Source organism: Gigantopelta aegis, chromosome 4, assembly GCF_016097555.1.
Source record: "Gigantopelta aegis isolate Gae_Host chromosome 4, Gae_host_genome, whole genome shotgun sequence".
Taxonomy (NCBI): Eukaryota; Metazoa; Mollusca; class Gastropoda; order Neomphalida; family Peltospiridae; genus Gigantopelta; species Gigantopelta aegis.
Window position 1 is genome coordinate 110,266,381 of NC_054702.1, and position 27,110 is coordinate 110,293,490.

Genomic DNA, 27,110 nt, shown 5'->3' on the forward strand with positions numbered 1-27,110 from the left:
TAAGAGAAAAATATTTATTCAAAGCATACATTGATTGAATCACGTTTTTTTTTTAAAAGTCACTACTATTCACCTTTTGATTGCTTTCCACTGCATTCTGTTGGTCCACAAGATGCAAAAGGTTCCAGGCAAGAAGTCGCTGTACAATAACGAGGCCAGTGGCAATGGCTGAACAAACATTGTAGCAAACTGTCGCAACTGCTTGTCTGACTAGTAGCAATTGCACACCTTGGAATATATCTTGTGACCATTATCAGGGTTCACCCTATATATGGCCAAATTGGCCAATTACTAATTTTTATTAAAAGTGGCCACATTTAGGTTTTGGCTAATAAAATATCCCTTAAATTAAGCACATTTTAATAATTTTCAAGGAAATACTCGTCATACACGTACACATTTAAAAATTGGCTAAACCAAAATTTGTTCCAGTGTGAGCCCTGCATTATGACAAGTTCAACTCTGACAAAACATAGTGATCATTGTAATTTTGTTTCCACTGTAGCAGGTTCATCCATTCATTTTGGTAAAAAAAAAGAAAAAAAAGTGGCCACCCTGAACAGGCGGCTGTTATATACAGGTAAATTAAAGAAAGAAATGCATTAGTTGGACCACAGGTAATTAGACCAGTCTCAACTATATTTAACACAATTTTTTATAACAATTAAAAAAAATATATTTAATTGAATAATGATAAAAACGCTGACATTTTCATTGTTTAGTAGACACAGCTATTGTTTTAGCTTTTAACAATGAATGCCACCCAGGGAGTGGGCAACACATTAATTCTGCTACATCGGATCGATCCGGTTACAGTCAGTCAAAGATAATGGTCTGTATAGTTTAGTACCACATGTTTTTCTGACACCAAACACATTGGATTCAGACAGTATAAAGTGGCCACATACTAGTAATCACCAACTTGTACTGCCCTGTCGTCTCGATGTGCTAAGACATACCATCACATTGTTACTTGCTACTTTGTTTGTTCGTCAGCAGCTGTAACTACAGGTTCCAACTGAAGTTACTGCAAAATATCACCCATAAACTGTGTTTTTTATACCAAATTCATCATGATCGCTGTTGAATCAGAAATCTTATCTCCGAATCTTTTTCTTTTTTGTTTATTTGTTAATGACTTTAATGACTGTCTTTGTATACTGTAGGTCTAGTCCGAAGGGATGTAGAATGTGTGGTTCTTCTAACGTACACTACTGTAGGTCAAGAAATTGCATTTCAGCAGTCACGTCAATTTAACATAATAGATATTAATTTTGTGAACAATAATCTGACAATTTGCATAGGTAGTCTAGAGTTACGGTTTAGTTTAGACTTCAGCTAGCAGCAAATAGTCTTGATGATACAAGGCGTTAGTTATAAGTAGGCGTTAGTTATAAGTAGGCATCAAAACAATGGGCCGTGTTGTTGTCATAAACGACTACGAATAAACCCAAACGAAAATTTCACGACTTTCCAGGATTTCCATGACCTGTACGAACCCTGTATATCTGGCCAATGAAGTACATCAAATTATTTGTATTGGTGCGCTATTTAAAAAAACAAATCTTAACACTGGCAAATATACTCCTTTACTTCACTAACTCTTATTGAGCAATCGCCACCTGTAAGTCAGCGCGCGCACATGAAAGGTGGAATTTCAAACACCGATGATTGTGGAGTGACTGGACATGCCACACATTTTAGTAGCCCAACGGACTACCAGAGTTGGACAACTGGTAGTCCCAGTAAGAAATTGGTAGCCAAAGCATCCTGGGCTACCGCTAAGGTCGAGCTCTGTACGTCACATCCACTTATTGGGGAAACCACCCCTTTCGTAAAAATGGCAATCTTCATAAAGTAGTGATAATCAGGTATTTTTATGAATTCTGGTAATGCCCTTTTTAAAAAATTTAATGTGTATATTGATATAGGAACTTTGGATAGGCATCTTTCCAACAAAGAACACTTATTTTTCATGATACTCCTCCTTTAGTTAATATGCCATTGAGAGCTAAAAATTACTCTCCTTGAACTAATTTCAAAGAACAAGGTTTGTATAATTGTTGATTTATTTTATATTTCTATCTGTCGAGTTTAAAAATATGTTCTAGGAACACCAGCTTGCTTTTTAACATAATTTTCATGATCACATAGCACATTTAATGCAACAACTGAACACTGGTATAACATACAAGTCCTGCTCAGGTGAATCAAGTCATTAAGGTTAAGAAAGAGGTTATTTTTAAGAATGTTCACCATATTCAGCAGTAAGACTGAGCATTGATGGCAATTCATTATATATTTTTTTGTAAAATACACAACACAATATTTGCAGTACATGACAAAGACACCTACAGCAGAACAGACACTAAACATTACCCTCATAATGTACAATCATGTACAGATGATGGTGAGTTCAAAGTAATCATCCTAAAAGACCTTCCAGTCGGTCTCCGTAGAGAAATCAACTTGGCACAAACTGGACACATTTAAGTCTTCAACACTTTCGCATATGCAAAACCTTTGCCTTTCTTTAGCATTTGTCATTTCAGTAACTGAGAGATGCATTGTCAGGTTTCATTCATGGTAATATATTACAGAAATTCTATTTAAGTTTTAATATAAATAGATGATAGTCCCCGGCAAATATCACAATGATCCCGACAACACTGAAGATTTCTGGAACTGTCCAATAGTGTCCAGGATAAACGACCTGAAACAGACAGTGTCATATTAAATAAATAGCTCTTGTCTTTAGGCCTATTTCTAATGTGCATCTTATAAGTAAGACAGGTTACCATCAAAGTAAGGGGCCAGTATAAATGTCTGCAAATGGTCAAATACAACATAGTTAATCCCCAAATTTTAATATATTACCAGGTCCTATTGAGTCTCGGATATTTTTGTAGTATTCACAAAACACTGTACATAACTATGTTGTATCTGACCATTTTCATAAGTTAATGCTGGTTTTATAGTAGCAATTATCAGTTTTACCATCTCCACTTTGCTAGTAAAACTTTGTGACAGTAAAACCAACAATAATGTCCACAAATGGTCAAATACAACATAGTTATTCCCTAATTTTAATATATTACTTTAAGTAAAACAATTCCTCATTTACAAATAATTACATAATACAAATTGTTTTTTCAAAAAGCTACTGCATTTATTAAATTGTGCTACAGCTGAAAACTAGCAAATTAATATCCTGATTATCCCCATTCTAATTCAATAAATCCCCCAAAAAGTCATTTAAATAGTAATTTTTCAGAAAGCACACAGCGTTAACAAAAGTCTGATCATTACTTAGTGTTTTCAATAATCCGCCTTATAAAATAATTTTCGTATAAGCAGATTAAAATAAACTTTTTTTTTATATGTTATACAACAGTTGCTCCTAATTTTCTTTTTGTATTTTATTGTTTTAATAATGACAATGTGTTACTGTGAGGTAAGAGAATCAATAAATTACTCTATTATACTCTTTAAAAATTTTTAGGGGAATTTCAAATGCAAATGTGATTACCAATGATTGGAACAGAGATCAGATTTAAAAAATGACTGCCTAAGAAAGAACGCACAATCTAACATTCAAACACAGCCGAAAAAATTTCATATGCAATACGCAGTAGCCCCATACACGTGGGTAGGGAGTCATTTGTGATTTTGACACTTCAGAGCAGTCTATAAATCTGTTTGAGTGATTACTATTTTTAATTTTACTGAATCTCATGATCAATTAACCTTTATTCTTTGGATGTTATGCATTGTTGGTCTTTGAATTATTGATGCGGTGTCAATGACGTTAAGAACACATTAGGGCTATTGGCATGCTTTAAACTGGTAGAATTCAGCGTGATGTAACTAATATATTCAATGTTTCGCCATCTGTGATCTGCAGAATATGGAACAGATATCAGCAGACCCAAAATTTTGATGATCGACCCCATCCCAGGACAACCACATGAGTCCAGGATCAATTCATCAGAACCCAAGTTCTACAAAATCGATCTCAAACAGTGACTCAAATTGCTGCACAGTTACACCAGTCTATTGGGGTCCGAGTGATGGGTCAGATGATTAGAAATCATCTACATGCAGCTCATCTGCATGCTTGGCGACCACGTGTTGTGCAACTGTTAATGAAATGCCAACTGGTAAACAGTTGCCAATAGGGGTATTACCCATTATTGATCAAAAGATGCCTACATTTTCACGTCATCCCTATCTTGTTTCAAGGTCGTTTGTAACCATACATACAACCTGCTGCCAACATGAACTGTTGTCATTTCTTCCCAATTCCTTCATTATTATCATGCATCTATTCCTAGACAGTGATACCTCTTTATGCTTCTTTAATTAGCTGTTATTTCCTACATTCCCCTACTTGTTTTCAAGAGTATATAATTCACTCACCAAACTTTTATCTAAATACAAAAAAACGTGTAAAATTAATTATGCCACAGACTTTGAATTTGAATGGTACCAACTGATAACCCTAATACATCACTTTACCTTGCTCTTTCTGCCATTTCTATTCCACTCCATCTAGGACTGTATGGATAGTCCTCAAAAACCTGCATGTACGGCTTTCCCTTTGATTCATGGTACACCGATTGAAACATAAATTGTGGCTGTTCTTTTGGGAAGTACATTGGCAGTTCAACTGCAATTATGAAAAAGGAAATTATATATTTTTTAAAAAGGAAAAAAAAAGAAGAGAAAGTATATAGTCTCTTTGCATCAAAAGACCGAAGAATTGGAATGTAACCCTATAATGAATAACATTAAAATTCATATCAAATTATAGTATTACATTTTAAACCCATACTAATTCTGTATAAATAAAAAAAATTCTTTACAAATGACCACCAAATTGCATAGGTTACCATATTTTGCAGTATATAACCCACTATTTTTGTTTCCAAATCAAAAGGGGTTGTTTATATAATGGTGTGGTTTATATGTGACTTTTACCTACATGTAAATTGCAATGATCATAGATATTTTCATCAATGTGTATATCAGTTTGGAAGTATGACAATGTTATAACAAACACAAATTTGCAAGTTCCACTCCATCTAGGACTGTATAGACAGTTCTCAAAAACTTGCATGTATGGCTTTCCCTTCGATTCATTCATTATTTCAGGAATCCACATTTTGTTGAACATTTTCGCCTCTATACTGAATATTCCCCAACTACAATACTGTATTATTTGCATTGCTGACATTGTTTTTTTCTACTATTCTGTTGAATCACTGAAATTATTACTGTTTCTTGTATGCAGGTTATGTTAAATGAGAGATGATTGTAAAACTTACTGTTTATTATGAAGTAGAAGTCGTGCCATTCAAACAGAAATGATATCGTACTGAAGGCCTCCATATCGTATTCCAACACAGACCTGAAATGATTTTACATCAAAATTAAAATGTGTAAAGCAGGTAAAACAGTTGTTAAAATAAATCATTATTATAACTGACAGTTCTACAGAGTTCATACATCTTTCCATATTTTGTTAACCATCATGGCCATAATTAAAGAGTAAGATGAGGTGGGATATTAGTGAAAACACAAAATGAGAATGTTTATGTTTAAAAGTCTTTTTGTCTTGCCAGAGATTATCTTACATTACTGTGTCTCAATTAGTTTTTACCGACTCTCCACCCCATTATTTAAGCCCTGAACAAGATTCATCAAATCAGATGTCTGATGTGAAAGAATGGGAGTTTTGGGATATCATTTGACTGATGTAGGAAGAAATCTACATTCAATACCATGAAATGTACAAACCTTCCAAACATACTAAGAAATGCTGCAACATAGTCCTTCTTCTTTTCATGACTTTGCACCAGTAAATCAACCTGAAATAAAAAAGCAATATAAAATTTAACCCACTTTAATTTATACAGCATATAACTTCTCTTTCTCTGCCAACGTAACACTAAATTATTGATTATTTGGGTTTTTCAAAATAAACAAAAGTTACTCTATCTTATATCAGAAAATATCACCATTGGTCACTAAAACAGTTCATGATCTACAATTTAAATTAGTTCAAAATATTTGGGTTTTTGAAAATAAACAAGAGTTACTTTGACTTACATCAGAAAATATTAGCATTTGTCACTAAAACAGTTCATACCTTGCGCCTCAATAACTCAAACACATTCGGCACATAATCAAGGAGACGTGCCCCAGACGGAAACGCTGGGATTCTTAAACTACAAGAACCACCTAGAGCACTGGAAAAGAAAAAAGAAAAAAAGAAAACTTAGAAATTCATGAAGATGAAAGTGAACCAAATGTATTAAAATAAGACATATGTATATATATATATATATATATATATATATATATATATATATATATATATATATATATATATATATATATGGTAAGAATACACTACAATAAATATTTATAAATGACAAATTTACTACACTGTCATTGTGTAAAAGAAAGAAATAGAATATGTTTTAACAACACCTCAGAACATTTTAAACTACAGGTAGTACTAACCCAAATAATATCTGGCTGGGTCAGAGTTCAAGGTGCACCTAATTTTTGATAGAGCAGTTAATACCACAAGTCCTGCCATTGGTGATAAATGTGAGATTGTTTGTTGTTGTAAAATGTTATATCAGCCCCATAAATTTCTGTAATTTAATTTGAACTAGTGTTAATGTATCAACTACCGCTGTGCTTAAAACATGTCCAGGGTCCTACTAAAAATAGCATGACAATTTTTGTGCAGAACTAGGGTAGATATAGATGCTACCATTATCTCTGAAATGAGAAGCGTAACCCCCATTTTTTTCTGATTTACTTTAAGGGTGAGGGGTGCACTGGCACAGCCAGGATTTGTTTGGGGTTTTTTTTTGGGGGGGGGGGGGGGGCTACCCACACTATCTATGTATAATAACAAAGATAAAAAAGACATGGATATATTTCATGTATCAAAGAACGAGACAATCTGAGTCGCCTATTAAGACTCGCTTACACACTAAGAGGAGAACTGAAAAAGATCACTCATTTCATCCCATAGACTGTAGCTTGTGAAAAAGAAAAAGAAAACAATACAGAGAGATGGATGGATGGCTATAAAGACAAACAGACTATAATGTCCTTCTACATGGGGAAATAAGAGTTATTCTTACTTTTCTACTCTGGGTGAGAGAAACAGCTGTGGTGTTACTCTCATTCCTTCAGGAGACTGGAACGTCAGTAACAGAACAGCCGAGTCTTCTCCAGGGTTATCCTGAACAATAACAATATATCAAACTAAACAGTCAGTGCTATACTGAAAACAGTTACAAAACATAGGTACAGAAGTTTATTAATGGTCAATTCATTTGCTTGGTTATCCTAAAAACAATAATAAATCAAAGCTGCTAGCAGCAAGGAGGTAGGTTCAGTAACAGATAGAAAGCTATAAAAGCCATTTTAAAAGATGTATTTTTTATTTTGGTCATACCAAAAAACATATAATGGACCTTTGTACTCAAACATTCAGCAACAGTGAGCAATGCCAAAATTTGCAAATGACATGATTGGTTCCCAATGTTCCTGAGAAGTGCAAAACAGTTTACTAAATGTTTTCCTGCTTGGTCTGAATGAACTCGGCTCTAATATACTTTCTTTGCAATTATACTAATAATAAATGTTTCTTTATAATTTGTATGTGCGTTGAATTCAGAGACATTTTAAAATAATACACATTAATCCTTGTTTAGTGTCCAAGCTTGCATCCATATTTCCGATGTTACTATGGAAGTTATCTTGTTTGCTAAACTATTAATAATTATAATTATATAAGTATATACAGATAATGCCCTATATCACATAAGAATTTCATGTGGTTTGGTCCACAGTTTTCAAGATTTTATAAATTATCACAATATTTAATAACATAATAATATAAAGGAGCCAAATTGTAACAAGTATAATGGGCTCCACTACTTATGTTTCAAATCAATCAAATGTTCACTCAAATTATCTACATAATCATTGCAGGTCTAATGTATATTTTATTAAACAGCTTACCATGCAATCACAGTGTCTCACAACTATAATTACAAAAAGACCAAATAGGCCTACAGTAGAGACATAGGTTCAATAGATGTATCAGTGACAATCTGTCATGCAGTTGTGGTTATCAGTTTGAAAATATGCTTCATTTTCTGTTTACATGTCCTTTGTATGATAATATTCGCCAAACAAAGTTTTATTACAACAGTGGTTTTGACCTCAAGACAGTGGTATTTGGTAGAAATTACTATCCTCATAAATTTAAGAATAGTGAAATCAATTCATGAATTTCTAACTGCTTCAAACCTTTTTGATTTCAATTAATGCACTTAGTAATACTTTATAATTATTGTCACCTGCGTGCTGGTCTATAGTAGCTAGGTGTCCACACAACTACTTGCTTGTACTAGTATATTGACTTAAATGTATGAATTTTCCAGAGGTACTGGTGTGGACATGAAACATATGGAAGTGCAATATTTGTTATAAGTGTGTGTAGGTAACAATACCCAAACATATCAATGTTTCCACACATAATGTTTGTTATACAAGTATTAGGTAATAGTAATGGGGAATTATTGACCATGTATTATTATATCTAAAATGTATGATTTTGATTTTATATTTTGTTTCCCACTCTTGAAGGCATATAGACCCCCACTCCGGGGGGTTGTCACATGACTATAGAAATAACCCACCTTTTCTTCCATCTTAGTAGTAATCTAGGTTACTTTTCTTTATAATCCTTGGTAGACCTGGGGTTGCAAACAGATTTGTAAACTCGCCCGTGGGAATATGCCTTAAGATTTAGAATCATTGGTCTGTCATCTTGTGTAAATCTGAATTACATTTTCAAATTGTTGGGAGAGACCTTATTATAGGCATTTTGCCTGTTGGCCAAACCCAAACTAGCATTATAATTGGGAATAAATATTTTTTAAACCAGTAAAGACATACCTTTGTTAAATATGCTGGAATTTGACTGAAGTCGACTGGTAACTTTATCAAAAATTTTACACAACCCATTCTGCCCTAGACAACAAAAAGTATGATATAAATCAAGCAGCTATTCAAATAATAACATCTCTGAAAACAGGATTAGAAATACAAACATATTACAGCATGAAACAAATCTAATAAAATCACTTTATCATTTAATATCTTAAAGGTGCAGGCCCTAGTTTCAGCCTGTGAAAATGTACACTAAGTTTATTTAACCTATAAACATGCAACACATCTAGATAGAAGAAACAGAGAGAAGCTAAGGAATGTGATGTTTAAATGGGAAAATACCATCTAAAACAAGCATACATACATGACCCTACCAGGTCCAACTATTTTTCATATCTCCTAAATTCAAGGGTCATAACTTTGAAAAATGGGTAAATCACCACTAAACTTCAACTTGATCTGTAAAGCTATACAAATGATAAAGCTATATACAACATTTCATCTTGATATCTCCAGATATTGCAAACAGGTTCAAGGGTCATAACTCCGTTAAAAATTGGTAAATCGCCATGAAAGTCAAACTTGATCTGTAACAGTACGTGATAAACCTATACACACAATTTCAGTTTAATATCTAAAGGTCTTCTGAAAAAAACATCAGCAAAACAAACTTTCACATCTCCTAAGTTCAAAGGCCATAACTCAAAAATGGGTAAATCATCATGAAAGTCAAACTTGATCTGTAACAGTACATGATGAAACTATACAAATTTCAGCTCAATATCTCGAAGCCTTCTGCAAAATACATCCGGAAAACATGTGGGACAGACGGACGGACAGACAGATAGACGGACAGACATGAAATCAATAGTCCCCTCCGGTTGGACCGGTAGGAGACTAATAACTAGAGCTTGTCTCGATAACCATTACTTGTCAGACAATGTGCATTTTTAGAATGATGAAACATGCATTTCGGGGTATTACAAAAACCTCAGGTCCTCATTTTTCACAGAAACTATTGTTTCCAGTACTGTGTCGGTAAAATCACGGAACTAAAATTTTATTTCCCATGATTATTATATTGAGTACGACTATTCAACGAAAATAATATATTAACAGTTTCCAATGGGTTCCCATGGTCACAAGGCACGGAATCAAAAAAGTATTTCCTGTGAAGTTTGAAATCCTATGGCTTGAAACTTGGATAACCAAAACCACTTCAGATGTACACAAACAAATATTCTAAATAATGAAATTTAACTACATGTATTTCTAACTTAAATGATCAAAAATGGATTTAATGGTGAAAAATATGTCAGAGTGTTTATAGAGTCTGTCACTGTAATGACCAAGTTAAGAACAATCAAACTGTGAATATCAATGTTTATAAAATTAGGTAAAAAATATTCAGATCTGACATCTCCTGCACTGAATATATTTTCATCCAATTACTATGGGCATATAAAGGATATTTTTACATAGTCAAACTAAAACCAACAAGGAAAAGTTATCAGTGGTTCGGGATAAACATAATAATTTAGAACTAGTGAAACTGATGTCAGTGATGACACAGAACAATTTGTCGACCTCAAGATTTCCCAGGCTCTTAACAACGCATCAAGTGAAAACATACCACATAAACATAAATGTTATAAAAACCAGGTACCTTTTTACACATAAATGTAATCAACAGTCTACATAGAAAGTAAGAGGAATAATACATTCTGAAACAAATTCTAATTGCGCAGACCTCTGATCTTGTGACATAGATTTCTATATCTTCTGGTGTCAAATTTGTCTGTTCTAGAAGAGATGAAAACTCAAATTTGAGACGTGAACTGGTTTCAACCAAGCGCCGATTGTACACCTGGAATTCACGTAGAAGCTCATGGACAGCCATTGACAATGAACTGCTGTTTGATGGATCCCACTTAGTCAAACTCTGAAACAACAATTCCATAGAAGTAAATATCTCCACCACCATCTATACTGATTCAATCACTTTGTGAATAAAGAAATCATTTGTGATGTCACATTACAGATTAATTCAGTGCTTAAAAAAATATTACTATTTAAAAAAAAAAAAAAATATGTTTTAAATATGCACTGGGATGAACATTGAATTTCACTGATGTAGCATTTATAGGTTGAGAGAAATAAATGTCACCTTTTGACTTGTCAAGACAAGACAAAAATACATCATGACATATTTTATAATGCACTTTACAAAGTGTATACAAAAAACATTAAAGAATATATTTGCATACAAAATTCACAAATAAATACTTGTAACACAAACAAAGCCCAATACAGTTTGAAAATGTGAGAAATACTTTTTTCTGAAAAATGCAGATGAAAATAAAAACTTTCTGATTACCGTAATATTTTCAAGATTTGGTAAAAAGTCTTCATCATCTGGACCAAAAATGAAATCAGGAGGCTCATCTGGAAAAGTGTTGTCAAACAGAATTTCCCCTGTTGATGAAATAACATTTAATAGAAATATCACCAATGAGTCAAGTTCTCTGAAAACCAATATTTAAAGTCATAAATGTAAAAGTAATATATCTATCCAATAATAGTCACTTTTGGAATTGAAAAATTAAATTATATAATATTTACAAATTAAACAAACAAAACAACAAAACAAAATAAAGAAAAAGACCCCTATAAAGAAAATACAATGACTTCCTATACAATACTCACATGTAAGTGATTGTCCAGCATAGGGGATAACAAGCTTAAATCTGTCACACTGTGCTTCCTGGACTACTGTTGGGCAACTGCAAAATAAATACAATGAGCATTTTGTGACCATTGTTATAAATTTGTGATTTGCAGTAACCCATCCATTTTAGGAGTTTATAATGCAGATGTTACCATGAGAATTGGGAAGATTTTGATTAGTTTGATTGTGTGAATTTTAATCAAAATATAATTTTAAATTGTGAGCAAATGAAATTCTTCACCATGGGAGAGTATTGTTGTTTTATTCATATATTGATAATTTTTTTTACAAACTGCACATTTATATTTGTTATTTCCAAAATATAGCGAGAGTACTCTTCCGTAATTTGGACCGTTATGATCATTATTTCAGTCAGAGTCTGAGATAACTGTATAGTGAAAACACAGAATTGCTGCCAGATAAGCAAAGATTCCCACTCTTAATGCAACAATAACAAATATTTTACATAAACCCTACAGCACCCTCTTTCAATAATGTTTCGATTAAATATGTAGGCACTGACGTGTTTCTTCCTGTAGTCTGTGTATTAGTCATTAATATGCCAAATATTTTGAACGGCAGATTCAGATTATAGCTCAAGTAACCTCTAGCCCTCCCCTTATTGATATGTTGGGGGGGGGGGGCTAGAGAGGAAAGTGTGTAATACTTCGGCAATCATCAACGACCAAATGGCAGCAAGCTACTGTGTCTAAAATACAAATGTTTTACTAAATCTGATGCCACAGAGACTTAGTTTGATTATTCTCAAATTCAGTCATGACATTAAACTTACATGTTGTTAACCAGTACCAACGTGTCACACGTTGCTCTAAGTCACCACAAGAAAAGAAAGTAGGCTATAGTGCATGTAACGTTCATTTCGCATAGAGGCATTGGGTTTCTTCGGCATCAATTTAGGAAAAATGTGTATTTCAGACACAGTAGCTGGCTACCATTCGACAACTGCCAAAGTAGACAGTTCTCTCTACAACATATCAACATAGAGGTTACTCGAGCTATTCGGATTCCAAAAATGTATTCCTTTTCTATTCACGAATCTGTATTCGAAACTGGTTAACTCTGTCTTTTGTGCAGGGGCATTGGGGTTTTTCTTATAGCACATATATTAATCAGAAATATATATTAGCTCAATGCTATGAGTGAACTCGGAAGTAACTAAACCAAAGCCTAAGCCAGGCTAAGGTCTTTGGAATTGGATATAAAAACACCACAACTATACTGGGATGCGGTGAACTCGTATAGAAACTAACTCGTAGGAACAGAAAACTTGTATGGAAAACGAACTCGTATATAAAAAATAACGGTGAACTCGTATGGGGATGTATGGATATGCAGATATACTTTGATATTTCTCTTAAATGTGTATGATGACACTTGTTTTGTATACATGATTCTTATTTATGTCACCATCAGTCAACTATTTGCGTGTCAACCGCAGTTTGTGCGTCAACGGCAGTCACCTATTTTCATGTCACCCATGGTCACCTATTTTGGTGTCATGTTATATATTTGGTTTCGTGCATAGGCGTATGGGCACATTTTTCCCGAATGAAATGTGATGTCAAGAGCATCCTTGCCCGAATGACCAGACAATTTTTGCTCGAATAGATAATCAGTTTGTAATTTCCATACGCATTTTCCCCCATACGAGTAAATATTCCATACGAGTTCACTTGTGGATTTCCATACGAGTTCACTGCATTTCCCCCTATACACGTAAGTTTTTCATACGAGTTCACCGCAAGCCACTATTATCATTATGTGACTATACTAATACAGGAACTGGAACTATTGTCCGAACCGAATTGTTAACAACTACAAAAAATGACTCTCCTACCTTTAATTGCCGTTAGATTTCCTCCAAAGTTTGTTCAGACACAAATCGTAAAAAAACCCACTACAAATTCCACACACGAGACTGCAACAATGTCGCCGATATCGCTGTTGCTGAGATTGCATAGGGAAAAATACATGCAGTTTTCTGCCGTCTGCCATGTTGCTTGTTTATGGAATACTCTTCAAGAGGGGTGAAAGCCTCCAAAGTATGTGACACAATTAATATGAAATCAATGATCTCTTGTGGTATCATTAAACATTTTTTAATAATAATAATTAATAATATGACGTCATCACGTCTGCTTTTATATCATAACATGTTATGATGTTGTTAGATTAAGTCCTATCCTTTCACCCTCTTGGAGAATATTCCATAAAAAGTCAAAATGGCAGCTAGCACAAAATTACATGCTTTTTGCCCTATGCGCTCTCAGCGAAGTCGATATAGGTGACATAGTTATCATCTGGTATGTGAAAACTGTGTCATTGTAGTGGGTTTTTTCAAGATTTCTGTCTGGACAAACTTTGGAGGAAATCTAACGGCAATTAAAGGTAGGAGAGTAATTTTTCGTAGTTGTTAACAATTTGGTTCGGACAATAGGTAACAGACGAGGTTTATCTTAAAGACGGTTCTACTGCGATATACCTGTTATGTGCATCAAATACATGCATGTTTCCAGAGCATACTGTGCCTTTCCCCTGTATAATTAAACTTTCTACAAACGGCTTAATTTTTGGTGAAAAACTATTTAAAACTTCTGTATCTTTTGATTTACCCATCTTGAAACTCCACTGTTTTTTAAATTAAAGTTACGCTTCAAAAAACCATAAAAATACATTGTGGTGGTTTCGAGTCAAGAGTACCAGTTGGTCTCTTTGTAACTTCCGGATGCTGTCAAAATACATGTGCATTTTTGTTCTCTGTGCTATTGAACTTAAAATAATAGACATCATTATGTTTTGAAGTGTAAACAGCCAATTTCATTAAAAAGAGCTGTATTAATGGTATAATAACAACATATTGACAGTTGTTTATTAAAGTGACACTATAAGAACTCTGTGGCACCGGGCTATCCGCATTCCTCATTTGAAGATCTAGATGTGTCCTATTTCAAAATTTGAGAGTGGAGTGGGGGGCTCGAGCCCACCTGCTTTCATATAAAAAAAAAACCCTTAAAAGTGCTTATACATAAGAGCAAAACTTAAATTTATTTTATTCTCATGTAGTTTTAACCACACACACACACACACACACACCACCACCCCCACCCCACCCCCCGCAAAACATTGAGGGTCTATATTTTTTTAAACAATCACAGCGCTACAATATCATAAGACCATTGGATGTAGCACTACGATAGCTTAATTTAATTTAATTTTAAAGTGCTTATATGTAAGGGCAAAACGTTTCATGTACAAGTAGATATGGACCCCCATCCCCTGCAAAATATCCTGAATCTGCCTGTCAAGGCATTTATAACAGTGAGAATCAAAGGCTATTAAGAAGCAGTAGAATAAAAGTTAACAATGAAAACGAAAACCTAAGTTTACCTAACTGTATCTTATTATTTGTAAATACAATAATGGGAAAAACATTCATAGTGTTTGGAAATACCGATATAGATCTTAGCAAATTTGGTTTAGAGATTCATTGTAAACAGGAGAGAGAGCGAGAGCAAGCGAGAGAGAGAGAGAGTTGTTTCTAAAGAAAAGGAAAGGAATTGTTGATTAAATACATCTAAGCACCTAAGCTGTTTTTGGCACAAGTTTGGTATAGAGAGAGACACCAGTTAATCATTTCACTACTAGAAAGCAGCATGTGATCTTTTTTATGTACTTCCCCATAGACTGGACATCATACCTCACATAGGCACTCTACTACTGAGATGCAATCCATAATGCAAATTTAATCCTTTATTATATTGACACATCCAAGTTTTAATCATCATGATTCATGACTATCCAATCGAAAACAGTTGGTTTGTTTTGTATAATGACACCACTCACACTGGTCACTAGAACACATTGGATGTCAAACATTTGGCAGTTTTGTCATACAGTCTAAGACTCTTACAGAGGAAACCTGATACATTTTCCATTAGTAGCAAGGTATCTTTTATATGCACCATTCCACAGACAGGATAGCACATACCACAGCCTTTCATATATACCATTTGTGGTGCACTGACTGGAATGAGAATAACCCAATGGGTCCACCAACGGGTAGATTCTAGATTTGAGCACCTTACTACTGGGCTATTATTTGATATATCAGTATTTAATAGAAATGTAAAAAAATATATATATTGACTGAGCTCACTATATAAAATAATTGATGTTGCATGTCTGCCACCTTCTACTATTTTATTGTCTGATTATATATATATTATATATAAATGTATAGTATTAAGTTAAACAACATCACTATATAATATATGCTTTAAACATGCACTCCCAAACTTTTGGTTTCTGTTTCAGATTGGTATTCAGTGGATGATAGTAATGTTTTCTCCTGAAAGAAAGAGTTGATTTTACAAGATACTAAAAAGAAAAATCAGGATGGCATCTTTGCTGTGTGTTTGTCGCAGTGTTCTGGTAGTGTGTAGAAGACAAGCAATGGTTTGTTGTTGTTCTTTTGATTTAAAAAAAAAAATTACGGGGTGTGTCAGTGAATGCACTGTGTAATATATTTTTAATTAATATTTTAATACTCGTTAAGAACAATCTTCCAGAAAAATCATGAATCAGTTAAAGTATATACAGGTCTGCAATCCAGTGTTCAAAATAAGCACTTGTCCATTTGTCCCAACAAGTGAAAATGTGCTCAGACAAGCAAAATGTACTTCAATTGTTGTCCAGAGGACAAGTAAACTGTTCAATGTTTCATTTTGAGCAATTAAAAATATGGTCCTTGTACTTGAATAAAATGAAACATTTATTTGGACAAATGAGAATATTGGTGGACAAGTATATTTCCAGATGTACTTGTCCGGTGGACTAATAAAAAATTATTCTCATTTCAATCACTGCCTTTAGGTTGAATATTTATGCAAAACAAAGGAATGGATAGCTGATATTGTTGTACTTACTACATCTAATAATCATAAGCAATGTTTTTCAAGTGCATATAATTACTAAATGGGTCTGTACCTGATTTCAAAGGGGTGTTTTGTTAGTCTTTCACAAACCTGAGACTTTATTCAGATATGTTCCTGGTATAAGATCATAGTAAAAGTTACAGAAGTAGGCCTACTGCTTAATGTCTTATGTAATGTCATAGTTTTATGTTTAGAATTTTGGGTAAAATATGGTATCAGATCTTCTAGAACTCTGATTTGGGTCTGTGATAATTTACAGAAAAACTTATCAAAAACTGTTTGCTTGAATATTTGAAAGTTATTATGCATTTTGTGGGTGGGTGGGGTTTTTTTCAGACACTGGCTGACCAAGCAAATTTAACAAAGATTACCGTTCCTCAGAAAATGGTTGCAAAAATAGAAAAGCTTAAATACAAGAAAATGGTTGAAGCAGCTAAAAAAAAGAAACCACTGAAATTCAAATCTCCACTGGTAATTTCTTGCAAACGGACAGAGTACAACCACCACCGAGGTCAGACGTACAATGAGTTCGACCCACAAGTTCTCGCCTCACATGGATGGAAACACAGAAAATCTGCTGGAGACCATTTCACTGTTATGTGCCGTGAGCGGGTAAATAATAATAAAACAGTATTTATGTAATTATTTTATGATACTGTCAGTACAATTTAATTACAGGGAACATTTTGTTCAGTATCGCATCGATGAATCGCTTTGCTGAAATTGATACTGACTAGAAATATCGCTAATCAAGATTTTGAAAGCAAAATGTTCCCTGAATTAGTCATGCCAATAGCAGTAAGATTTCATTTAGACACATGCATGCAATGGCAAAAGAAAATCTAAAAGAAATAAATAGACACTGAATATCTACTTAATAAAAGAGGAAAAGAAATAATGAATTACAAATATCTATTTATCAAAGCTTAACTTAAAATTGTATTGTAGTTACTGTAACAAATAAGTAAAAATAAATTGTAACTTGTTTTAATTGGTCTTTCTTTGAATCTCTTTTTCAGAATCCTGCATTGCTGACTGAGGAAACAGAATTATCTTTTGCAAACTTTAGTCTTAATGACAGACTGCAAAATGGCTTACACCAACTTGGCTTCCATACTCCCACTAATATACAGGTATTAACATGTATGTACATGTTCACTACTGTGCATCAAAAGTGCCACAGGGTAATGCTTCAAAGTATAGAGGGTTATAGAAAGATCAAAATAGAGATAGATTTTGAAAGACAGTTTTATATTGGTTGTTACTTGGGCACTGCAGTTTAATTCTATGTTTAGACTGTAAGACGTGTTAATAACATTTTCTTCAAATTATTAGTTCATCTGTTGATGACACAGGATATTGTTAATTGTAGCACAGAATACATTTCCCAACTAAACGGTGTGTGGTTTATTTTCAGTCCCTGGCAATTCCTAAGATTTTGAAAGGTGGAGATGTGTTGTGTGCTGCAGAAACAGGTAAATATCACATGTATTACTGTATAATTTTACAAATATTGCTTGTACCCGATACTTTCTGTTTATTTGTATTACTACATTGATTGTGCTTTCTGTCCACTTTCAATTTTTATTTGATAAAAACAAATACAGCCTATGAAAACACTAGTTTGGAGTTTTTTCTATTCTTTTTTCTGGCTTTTATATTTATACTAATTCGAATTCAGCAGAAACTACCTTAGCATCTTTTCTGGATTATTTGTAAGAGTTTTGTTGTAATGTCGGTGATCTTTACCTATGTGAGTTGATAAATTTGTTTGTATAACATTTTGTTAATTTGTTTTAATTCTTTGTCAGTAACAAGAAATTAACGACTGACTCCATTCATTCATTCATTCATTCATTCATTCATTCATTCATTCATTCATTCATTCATTCATTCATTTATTCATTATCACACTAACTTTATACTAACTCCACTTAATTCTGTGTTATTATTTACCAGGCAGTGGAAAGACACTAGCATATCTTTTACCTCTTGTGGAGATCATTTATCAACAAAATCAGCTGATGACAAAAGAAATATCCAAGAACAGCCCAAAAGCAATAATTTTGGTGCCTTCAAGAGAACTTGCAGATCAAATTATGGTGAGTTCTACCCATATTGATCGCTTATTTTAGTGTCATCATAAGTTGTGGTAATAACTTAGTGTTGGGCGTTGTTCATTTCAGCACTATCCACCGTAATTATTTCATAAAAAAATATTTTTGCCTACATCAACAAAGGAGTTTTATTTTAGATTATATAAAATTTTGTAACACTATGAGAACTTTTAATATTGTAAGTGAAATTTAACAATGAGGGATATTGACTTTGGACATTGTTGTTGCATTTGTCTTATATTTCTAGGATGTTGCAGAGAAGTTAGCACCATACAGTGGCATCATCACACATACTGCAGTTGGCGGTAGAGGAACTAAGGTTTGTCCATATTGAATATATATTTATCATATCAGTGCTGAGTTACGTTTTATTGTTTTGTAAAAAATAAAATTAAAGACAAGTAATAATGCAAATATCTCTCAGAAATGTTATATTCATATATTACATGCTTGTTTCATCTAAGGGTGATATGACTAATTTCTGTTTGCAGCAAAGACTTGCTTGGTATGAATGGAAACCGATGGATGTTCTGATTTCTACCCCAGGGATTCTAAAGAAACTACTTTCTAATAGTAATATGTGACTTTTATTTTTCTCTGTCAATTTTCCATTATTTTTAAATGTTAAACTTTGTTTTGTTTAAACCGGCCTCGGTGGCGTTGTGGTTAGGCCATCAGTGAACAGGCTGGTAGGTACTGGGTTCGGATCCCAGTCGAGGCATGGGATTGTTAATCCAGATACCGACTCCAAACATTGAGTGAGTGCTCCGCAGGGCTCAATGGGTAGGTGTAAACTACTTGCACCGACCAGTGATCCATAACTGGTTCAACAAAGGCCATGGGTTGTGCTATCCTGCCTGTGGGAAGCGCAAATAAAAGATCCCTTGCTGATAATCAGAAAGAGCAGCCCATGAAGTGGCGACTGGGTTTCCTCTCAAAATCTGTGTGGTCCTTAACCATATGTCTGATGCCATATAACCATAAATAAAATGTGTTGAGTGCGTCGTTAAATAAAACATTTCTTTCTTTCTTGTTTTGTTTAATGACACCACTAGAGCACATAAGTTTATCAATCATTGGCTATTGGATGTCAAACATGGTAATTTTGACGTAGTCTTTGAGAGGAAACCCACTATATTGTCCATTAGTAGCAAGGGATCTTTTATATGCACCATCCCAAAGACAGGCTAGCACATACAATACCTTTAATGTACCAGTCATGGTGCACTTGCTGGAATGAGAAATGTGGATCGATCCCAAACCAACCATGCATCAAGCGAGTGCTTTACCACTGGGCTACGTCCCACAACCATTATTTTAAAACCTTTTACTTTAGAAATATATCTACATATGTGTCATATCAGTTTGTATTAACTTACCATATACGCAAAAATGTTCGCGAATAAAATATACCGCGGAAATCGCGAACACGTTGACAGCATCGCGAATTTAATTACACGCGAACTTATTTCCTATTTGGTATAATTTTCATGGATACAAAAGACAAGCAGTCAGAGGTACCTGTTACATTTATACTGAGTTTCGTATGCACTTTGTCTTTACCGCCAAATTATCCACAAGGTCACGTGGTTCTGTAAACCTGCATGGTCACGTGGATTTGATCGAAGTGACACACAGTTGGGTGTAAGTCTGTTGTTGCGTAATCTCAGTTTTGTTTGTTTTCTTTGTAACCTTGAATTGAAGTTTGTGGGTACCATCAATAAAAGTTATTTCTTCTGATATTTGCGTTTTTCAATTTTCTGTATCGCATGTGCGTGTTCCTTCGATAACATGTATTATCAGACATACATACAACATTGACGTCTCGCTGACAGCATGTCCAAGTGTGTGCATGAAATAGTCATTGAAAAGAGTTTGGAAAATGAAATATGGGTAATTTTGATTTTATCGGGGGACACAGTCGTGAAAATAATTCCTCGCGAAAATGTAAAATGAAAGCCTGATCGTGAATTATTTTAGCCGAGAAAATATTTGCGTATACGGTAGATTAGGCTTCAATAAGAAACATATTTTTGGCATGTTGTGTCTGTTCATAATAAAACCTCCAACTACACTTAAATTATTTGTAGTTGGAAATGTGTGAGAATACGTGTTACTTTAAATGTAGGAAAATATTCACTTTTGTCTTGCCTTTACAAAGTGAATATAGACAAGATATATGTGTTACATTTTTGGCATTGGAGATGGTGTAAACTTTTGTCTTAATGTTTAACATTAAAGTTTCATAACAGTGCTCCTAAAATGATTATGATTGGTGAGACATTTAATTCCCTTAATTCTTGTTTATTAACAGAAGTCTTTAATTTTAAATATATTTTTAATAAAAAGTTTCAAATAATGACCAGAAAAATAATTGAGTTTGAAACTGGCCTAAATGTTTAGTGTTAGCGTGACTTCATTTCAAAAGTATTCTGATGGGGGTGGAGATGTATAAATCACTTTATTCAAGACTGGTGATATTGTCAGATTATTGTTATGAAATTGTATACAGTGAAACCTGTCTAAAACAGATTACACCGGGGACCTAATATTTATTCAATTTAGACAGAATCCGGTTTTTAGAGAGTGGCGTTTTAGAATTTGGGAAACTTGGCCAGTTTTCACAGGATTCCAGTTTGTTCACGGTCCAGTTGCGACAGGTTTCACCGTGTTTGGAAGAGACAGACTGATTCTTGTACATACACTTGTTTTTGTATACCTAGATAAGATCCACCGTTCGTACCTACAGCACATTGTCTTAGACGAGGCCGACACTTTGCTGGATGACTCGTTCAGTGATGATGTAAAAAATATTTTGAGAAAACTACAGGTGAGGAGTCCGAAGAAGAAGAAATTTTTTTTATTTAACGACGCACTCAACACTTTTTTTATTTTACGTTTATATGGTGTCAAACATATGGTTATAGACCACACAGATAATGAGAGAGGAAACCCGCTGTCGCCACTTCATAGGCTACTCTTTTCGATTAGCAGCAAGGGATCTTTTATATGCACCATCCCACAGATAGGGTAGTACATACCACGGCCTTTGATATACCAGTCGTGGTGCACTGGCTGGAATGAGAAATAGCCCAATGGGCCCACCGACGGGGTGAGGAGTCCGTTACACAACAAAACTATTTTGAAAGTTTATGGTATGTACTCTGATTAAAATTAATTAGTCCCATTCAAATGTTTAAAATATTTAAAATAATTAGGTACAGAGATTTACCTCAAACTCCTGTAACATGGAAATATTTAAAATAATTAGGTACAGAGATTTACCTCAAACTCCTGTAACATGGAAATATTTAAAATAATTAGGTACAGAGATTTACCTCAAACTCCTGTAACATGGAAATATTTAAAATAATTAGGTACAGAGATTTATTTCAAACTCCTGTAACATAGAAGATAAAACAAAGCACTGGCTTAGTGAGTATTTTACATTGGGGTGTGGGGCACACTCATTCAGGTAGTCAACCACACTGTCTTGGTGGGTATTTTACATTGGGGTGTGGGGCACACTCATTCAGGTAGTCAACCACACTGTCTTGGTGAGTATTTTACATTTGGGGTGTGGGGCACACTCATTCAAGTAGTCAACCACACTGTCTTGGTGAGTATTTTACATTGGGGTGTGGGGCACACTCATTCAGGTAGTCAACCGCACTGTCTTGGAGAGTATTTTACATTGGGGGTGGGGCACACTCATTCAGGTAGTCAACCGCACTGTCTTGGTGAGTATTTTACATTGGGGTGTGGGGCACACTCATTCAGGTAGTCCGCCGCACTGTCTTGGTGAGTATTTTACATTGGGGTGTGGGGCACACTCATTCAGGTAGTCAACCACATGGTCTTGGTGAGTATTTTACATTGGGGTGTGGGGCACACTCATTCAGGTAGTCAACCACATGGTCTTGGTGAGTATTTTACATTGGGGTGTGGGGCACACTCATTCAGGTAGTCAACCACACTGTCTTATGAGTGGTATTTTAGGGTAACAAGAAAATATAACAGGTGTGTCAAGAACAAAATTCAATGTGGTGTAAGCCAAGCATTGAAATTTCTTTACATGTATCACTGATGTTATGTTGGGGTTTTGGGGGTTTTCGTTTTCCTTTAATTGTTTTTTATCCCCAGAAATATAGATGATATTAGGGTTGGGGAGCCCTGAACCATCACCATACATTTTTCCTTCTTTTATATTAACCACACGAGTTAAAATCAGCAGTGAAATATGTAGCATTGATGTTAACTGTATTGGATTCCAGTAGTCTGCAATTTGTTTTCTGTAAGAATATCAACAGAAGTCGAAACCCGTTAAAACCGGACCCTCACAAAACAGGAATTGCCCCCAAATCAGACATTTTTAAAATATTAGAACAAAACAGAATTGCTTTAAACTATAACCCCTTAAATTGGACTTTGTACTTTGCCAGTTTAGAAGGGTTTATTATCAAACATTTCAGAATTCCCTATGGATCATTGTCATCTCATATTGATATAATCAGTATTTCTAGATATATATTTCTCTTTAATTTAAACCAGTATATTGTAGTAAAGAAATAAAGTTGATGTGCTGTCTTGTTTTGAATGTTATTTCCAGTTTTTGTTTTGTAGTTGTCTAAAGGTGGTGGAGGAACCGATTCTCAGTTGGGCGTTGTCATGGATACCCAGTTTATCCTTGTCGGTGCTACTATGCCACGCAGCATTGAACAGGTCATAGGGGAAATAATTCCAGTAAGAACTTGGCTCTTCTTAATAATTTGATGTGTACTCTGCTGTATTGTCTTTAGAATCTAATTAAGCCTCGGCACATATGAATGTTCAAGTGACAATTGATCTTGTTATAAAAATTAATTGAGAGAACTGTCAACCAGTAAATGTTATGATTAAAGATGTGAGATCCACCATAAAGCTGGGGTCCAGAAACTGCAGGTACCCAATGAGGTCCAGAGCAATGCGGTAGTAGGGAATCGCATGGAGCAAAGATCCACCCTCCTGCCAAAAAACTATTTTTTACTATTTATTAGATATATTTTGAGGCCTCTGGTGGCACAAATGACATTAATGATACATTTCCCTGTTTTTTTCCCTGATCAATATTTTTTTAATGTTTTGATACAAGTTAGGTATCCATGAGCATTCATTTCACAATGCAATGAAAACACTAAATTCAGACAGTCCTATTGTTATATGTGTTAATGATAGAAACACTGGAAAACTAGAACGTCAGAGTGTACTAACATTTTTAGTACAAATAATTTTTATGGACTTTAGATTTTACATCTTGAACGAGCATAAGTTTCATAGGTCTGATGGTACTTTAAAATAGAAAGCTTTTTGTTATCTTTACATTTTGCCATACTTGTAAAATATTTGAAAGCAGTGGTGAAACCCTTAGGAATGATATGTGAAGTTGGGGACAAGAAAACTTAAACTAAAATATATGGGAACCATAAAAAAGTAAATGCTTTGGGCCTAAAGTGATGGAATGAGACGCCAATCCACCCCTCCTCGCATCCTATGTGCTCGTGTTTTTCTCCATATTATGCTAATGAACCATAATAATTTTACTTACATAAGTTTATTTTATTGTTTCTGTACATCATGTTGCAAGTAATGTACTTTTAGTGTTTCTTATTAGTTTGTTCAAATTTTCTTATTAATTATTCAATTTTACTTCTTTAGGCAGAATCCCTACAGAAAGTAACCACATCACACCTCCATTATATTATGCCTCATGTTCCACAGAAGTTTCTGAGACTTCTTCCATCTCAGAAAGCAGGTATGAAACACTTTCTTGTTTTCATTCAATAAAACAAAGCACATCTCAGTTTGTAATGTACATGTGTTGTTTACAAATATACTTGTGTTATTTACAAATGTGTTGTTTACTGAACCAAAACTGCTAGTGGTATATCAAAGTTACCGGAAATATGTCATACTGTTGAGTTATCATTTTCTTTGTTTTCTTTTGTAGAAATGATAATCAAGCTGGCAAGTGATAGTCATAAGAAAGGTGTTCCTACGATGATCTTCTGCAACAAGAGTAACACCTGTTTCTGGCTGTCGGAAACCCTCCGTGAGATGGGAGTCAACAACGTTCTCATGAACGGAGTCATGCAGGAGCAGGTACATTTTACATCTGTAAATAAGACAGGTACTATATTCTTAAAGGTTATCAGAAGTTATGGCCAAGAGTTAAAATGTTGCAGAGAAAAACATACATAGATTTGCAATGTTTTTATAGCAGCCAGTCAACAAGGATCTCATTATTCTAGTTTGTTTTGCTTGTTAATATAAAAAACAAATAGTTCTTTATTATATATCATTTTTATTTAATTTGTTGTATGGTAAATGGCTCTCACTGCAAGATAGTCAGGACAATACCTATCATTGGGAAATGTTAGCAGTTGCTTCATCAGAAAAATACAATTAGGGATGTGATTTTTCAGCTTTTTATCTCATTTCAGCTGTTTTGCCCAAAATTATATTCACAAAGTAGACTCGATTTGGTCTGAAATGCTTAAATATGACCTTTATTTATAAATGTTTCTTTTTTAAAAGATAATTTTCAGCTTTTGTTTTTCAATGATTATCACATGCTTTTTATAGAAGTGACCTCTTTACCTGGCTGGAGAGGACCGATCATTTAATGTCCTAATTCTTTTCTGGTTTTTCATACCCCGCCCACCCCCATTTTCCTCCATGTTAGTTTAGGCTAGGCATGGCCCTGATGATTGAGATAAGTATGCAATGAATTCAAGGTACACAATTGAATATATGTTATGTCACTGATATATGTGTTGTAGATTATTTGGCTATAAATATTATGTGGTTTTATCTTTGTAGAAACGACATGCAGAATATGAGAGTTTTAAATCGGGCCATACAGACATATTGGTGGCCACTGACATAGCATCTAGAGGCTTGGACACTATAAATGTGAGTTTTCAAGTTTAAAGGTTTCATTATTGTAAGGAATATACTAAATGCACTAGTTGGAACATGAGGGGGTGGGCTGAACCTGCCTTAGAAAAGCACTCTACTACTGGACTACATCACACTCCAAAGTTTATTGGGACAAAATCTCAGTTAAAATGGTGGTCAACAACTTACAGAACTGTAAGAAAGAGCAGTCAGATGGTCTCAGCCCTTTTAACTATTAACTCCCAGTTGGGAACAAAGCTGGATGTTATGGTTTTGGATTTTTGTTAGACCTGGAAGCGAAAATGATCTTATGCCAAATGTGTATTTTCTATAAATATTTTGTAATCGTTCATTCATTTATAGTTATTTTTATGTTTATATCCAATTACGGTTGTCCTGGGCACACACATCAGCTACTTAGTCTGTCTATCCAGTACAGTGGGTTAGTGGTTAGTTGTTAGTGGTTAGTGAGAAAGAAGTCAGTTTAGTGGGCATTGAGTCACACAGAGTCATTAAAACTAGATCTGGGTGGGAGTACCTACTAACCCCAAATCTGATGGCTTAACCACAACACCAGTTTGTATTTGTAGGTAACATTTTATATCTCTGTAGGTACAGCACGTGATCAACTTTGACTTTCCACTCTTCATGTCTGACTACATTCACAGAGCGGGTCGTGTGGGACGAGTTAGCAGTAGGACAAATGGACTGGTCTCCAACTTTGTGACTCACTTGTGGGATGTAGACTTACTCTGGAATATTGAGGTTTGTGTACCAGTCTTTTGCCAGCCATTTAAGATTATGAAATTATAACACTTAAGTGTGACCAAAGAATATACTCCTAGACCATAATGAGTCCATAAGCTGATGTGCATATAGTTGACAACCACAGTTTTCGCAGGTGTAAAGCTTTATGCTTACAAAAGGACATTTTGTTCAAAATGTGTTAAGATATACCCCTGTACATTTACTGTTTGAAAATGTTAATTGAATAATATATTAATGGGATGTTGTTGTAACATCTGGGGTTTTGGGTGGGGTTTTTTAATCAACTTACGAATTTTATTCATGCATTGATTTTTTGTTTCAGACTGCTGTACGAAAAAACACTGAGTTACACAATGTGAATGCAAACATTAAAAGAAAACTGACTTCCATCATTATCAACAAATATGGCCATCGTTACAATGGACAGTAGCAGTGAAAATGACGTTGTGTTAGAAGGATATTCTTTGACAGTATCTGAACAGTGTTGAATGAAAACTAATATGGCACTTTATTACTTGTGAAAATAAAATACTTTTTGTAATTAAATTATTTGCCATTCTGTTTCTAGTACAAGTTATTTCACAAAGTCACATCAGAAATTTTTTTCTTGATAACCGG

The 27,110-nt window shown here is 34.3% G+C and overlaps 2 protein-coding genes across 3 annotated transcripts; one reads left to right on the forward strand and one right to left on the reverse strand.

Annotated features, from left to right (window-relative positions):
• LOC121371746 (BRISC and BRCA1-A complex member 2-like) lies at positions 1 to 14,358 on the reverse strand. The gene is made up of 11 exons (XM_041497868.1): positions 14,220 to 14,358; positions 11,695 to 11,771; positions 11,366 to 11,463; positions 10,739 to 10,930; positions 8,995 to 9,069; positions 7,167 to 7,267; positions 6,152 to 6,251; positions 5,800 to 5,870; positions 5,328 to 5,410; positions 4,519 to 4,669; positions 1 to 2,713 (listed from the first exon to the last, which is right to left on the reverse strand). The coding sequence occupies exons 1-11, from the start codon at positions 14,351 to 14,353 to the stop codon at positions 2,650 to 2,652; spliced, it is 1,146 nt and encodes a 381-aa protein (XP_041353802.1). The 5' UTR covers positions 14,354 to 14,358; the 3' UTR covers positions 1 to 2,649.
• A 93-nt stretch (positions 14,359 to 14,451) lies between these two features.
• On the forward strand, positions 14,452 to 27,033 carry LOC121371747 (probable ATP-dependent RNA helicase DDX28). Of its 2 annotated transcripts, none has more exons than XM_041497871.1 (15): positions 14,452 to 14,578; positions 16,052 to 16,192; positions 17,008 to 17,283; positions 17,691 to 17,804; positions 18,089 to 18,146; positions 18,631 to 18,773; positions 19,036 to 19,107; positions 19,280 to 19,361; positions 21,512 to 21,618; positions 23,412 to 23,531; positions 24,483 to 24,579; positions 24,775 to 24,926; positions 25,647 to 25,739; positions 26,337 to 26,489; positions 26,815 to 27,033. In XM_041497871.1, the coding sequence occupies exons 2-15, from the start codon at positions 16,133 to 16,135 to the stop codon at positions 26,920 to 26,922; spliced, it is 1,635 nt and encodes a 544-aa protein (XP_041353805.1). In that variant the 5' UTR covers positions 14,452 to 14,578; positions 16,052 to 16,132; the 3' UTR covers positions 26,923 to 27,033. The 2 variants fall into 2 exon arrangements, with proteins under 2 accessions (XP_041353805.1, XP_041353806.1); XM_041497872.1 differs by lacking the exon at positions 14,452 to 14,578 and adding an exon at positions 14,643 to 14,752.
• Positions 27,034 to 27,110: the final 77 nt, after the last annotated feature.

Coding starts and splice junctions, on each gene's coding strand:
- LOC121371747 (XM_041497871.1), top strand. CDS start 16,133: ATGGCATCTTTGCTGTGTGTTTGTCGCAGTGTTCTGGTAGTGTGTAGA. Junction 18,774..19,035: donor AACTTGCAGATCAAATTATG/GTGAGTTCTACC, acceptor TTATATTTCTAG/GATGTTGCAGAGAAGTTAGC. Junction 21,619..23,411: donor ATATTTTGAGAAAACTACAG/GTGAGGAGTCCG, acceptor TTTGTTTTGTAG/TTGTCTAAAGGTGGTGGAGG.
- LOC121371746 (XM_041497868.1), bottom strand. CDS start 14,353: ATGGGTAAATCAAAAGATACAGAAGTTTTAAATAGTTTTTCACCAAAA. Junction 5,871..6,151: donor TTGAGTTATTGAGGCGCAAG/GTATGAACTGTT, acceptor TTTTTATTTCAG/GTTGATTTACTGGTGCAAAG. Junction 2,714..4,518: donor GAAATGGCAGAAAGAGCAAG/GTAAAGTGATGT, acceptor TGTCTGTTTCAG/GTCGTTTATCCTGGACACTA.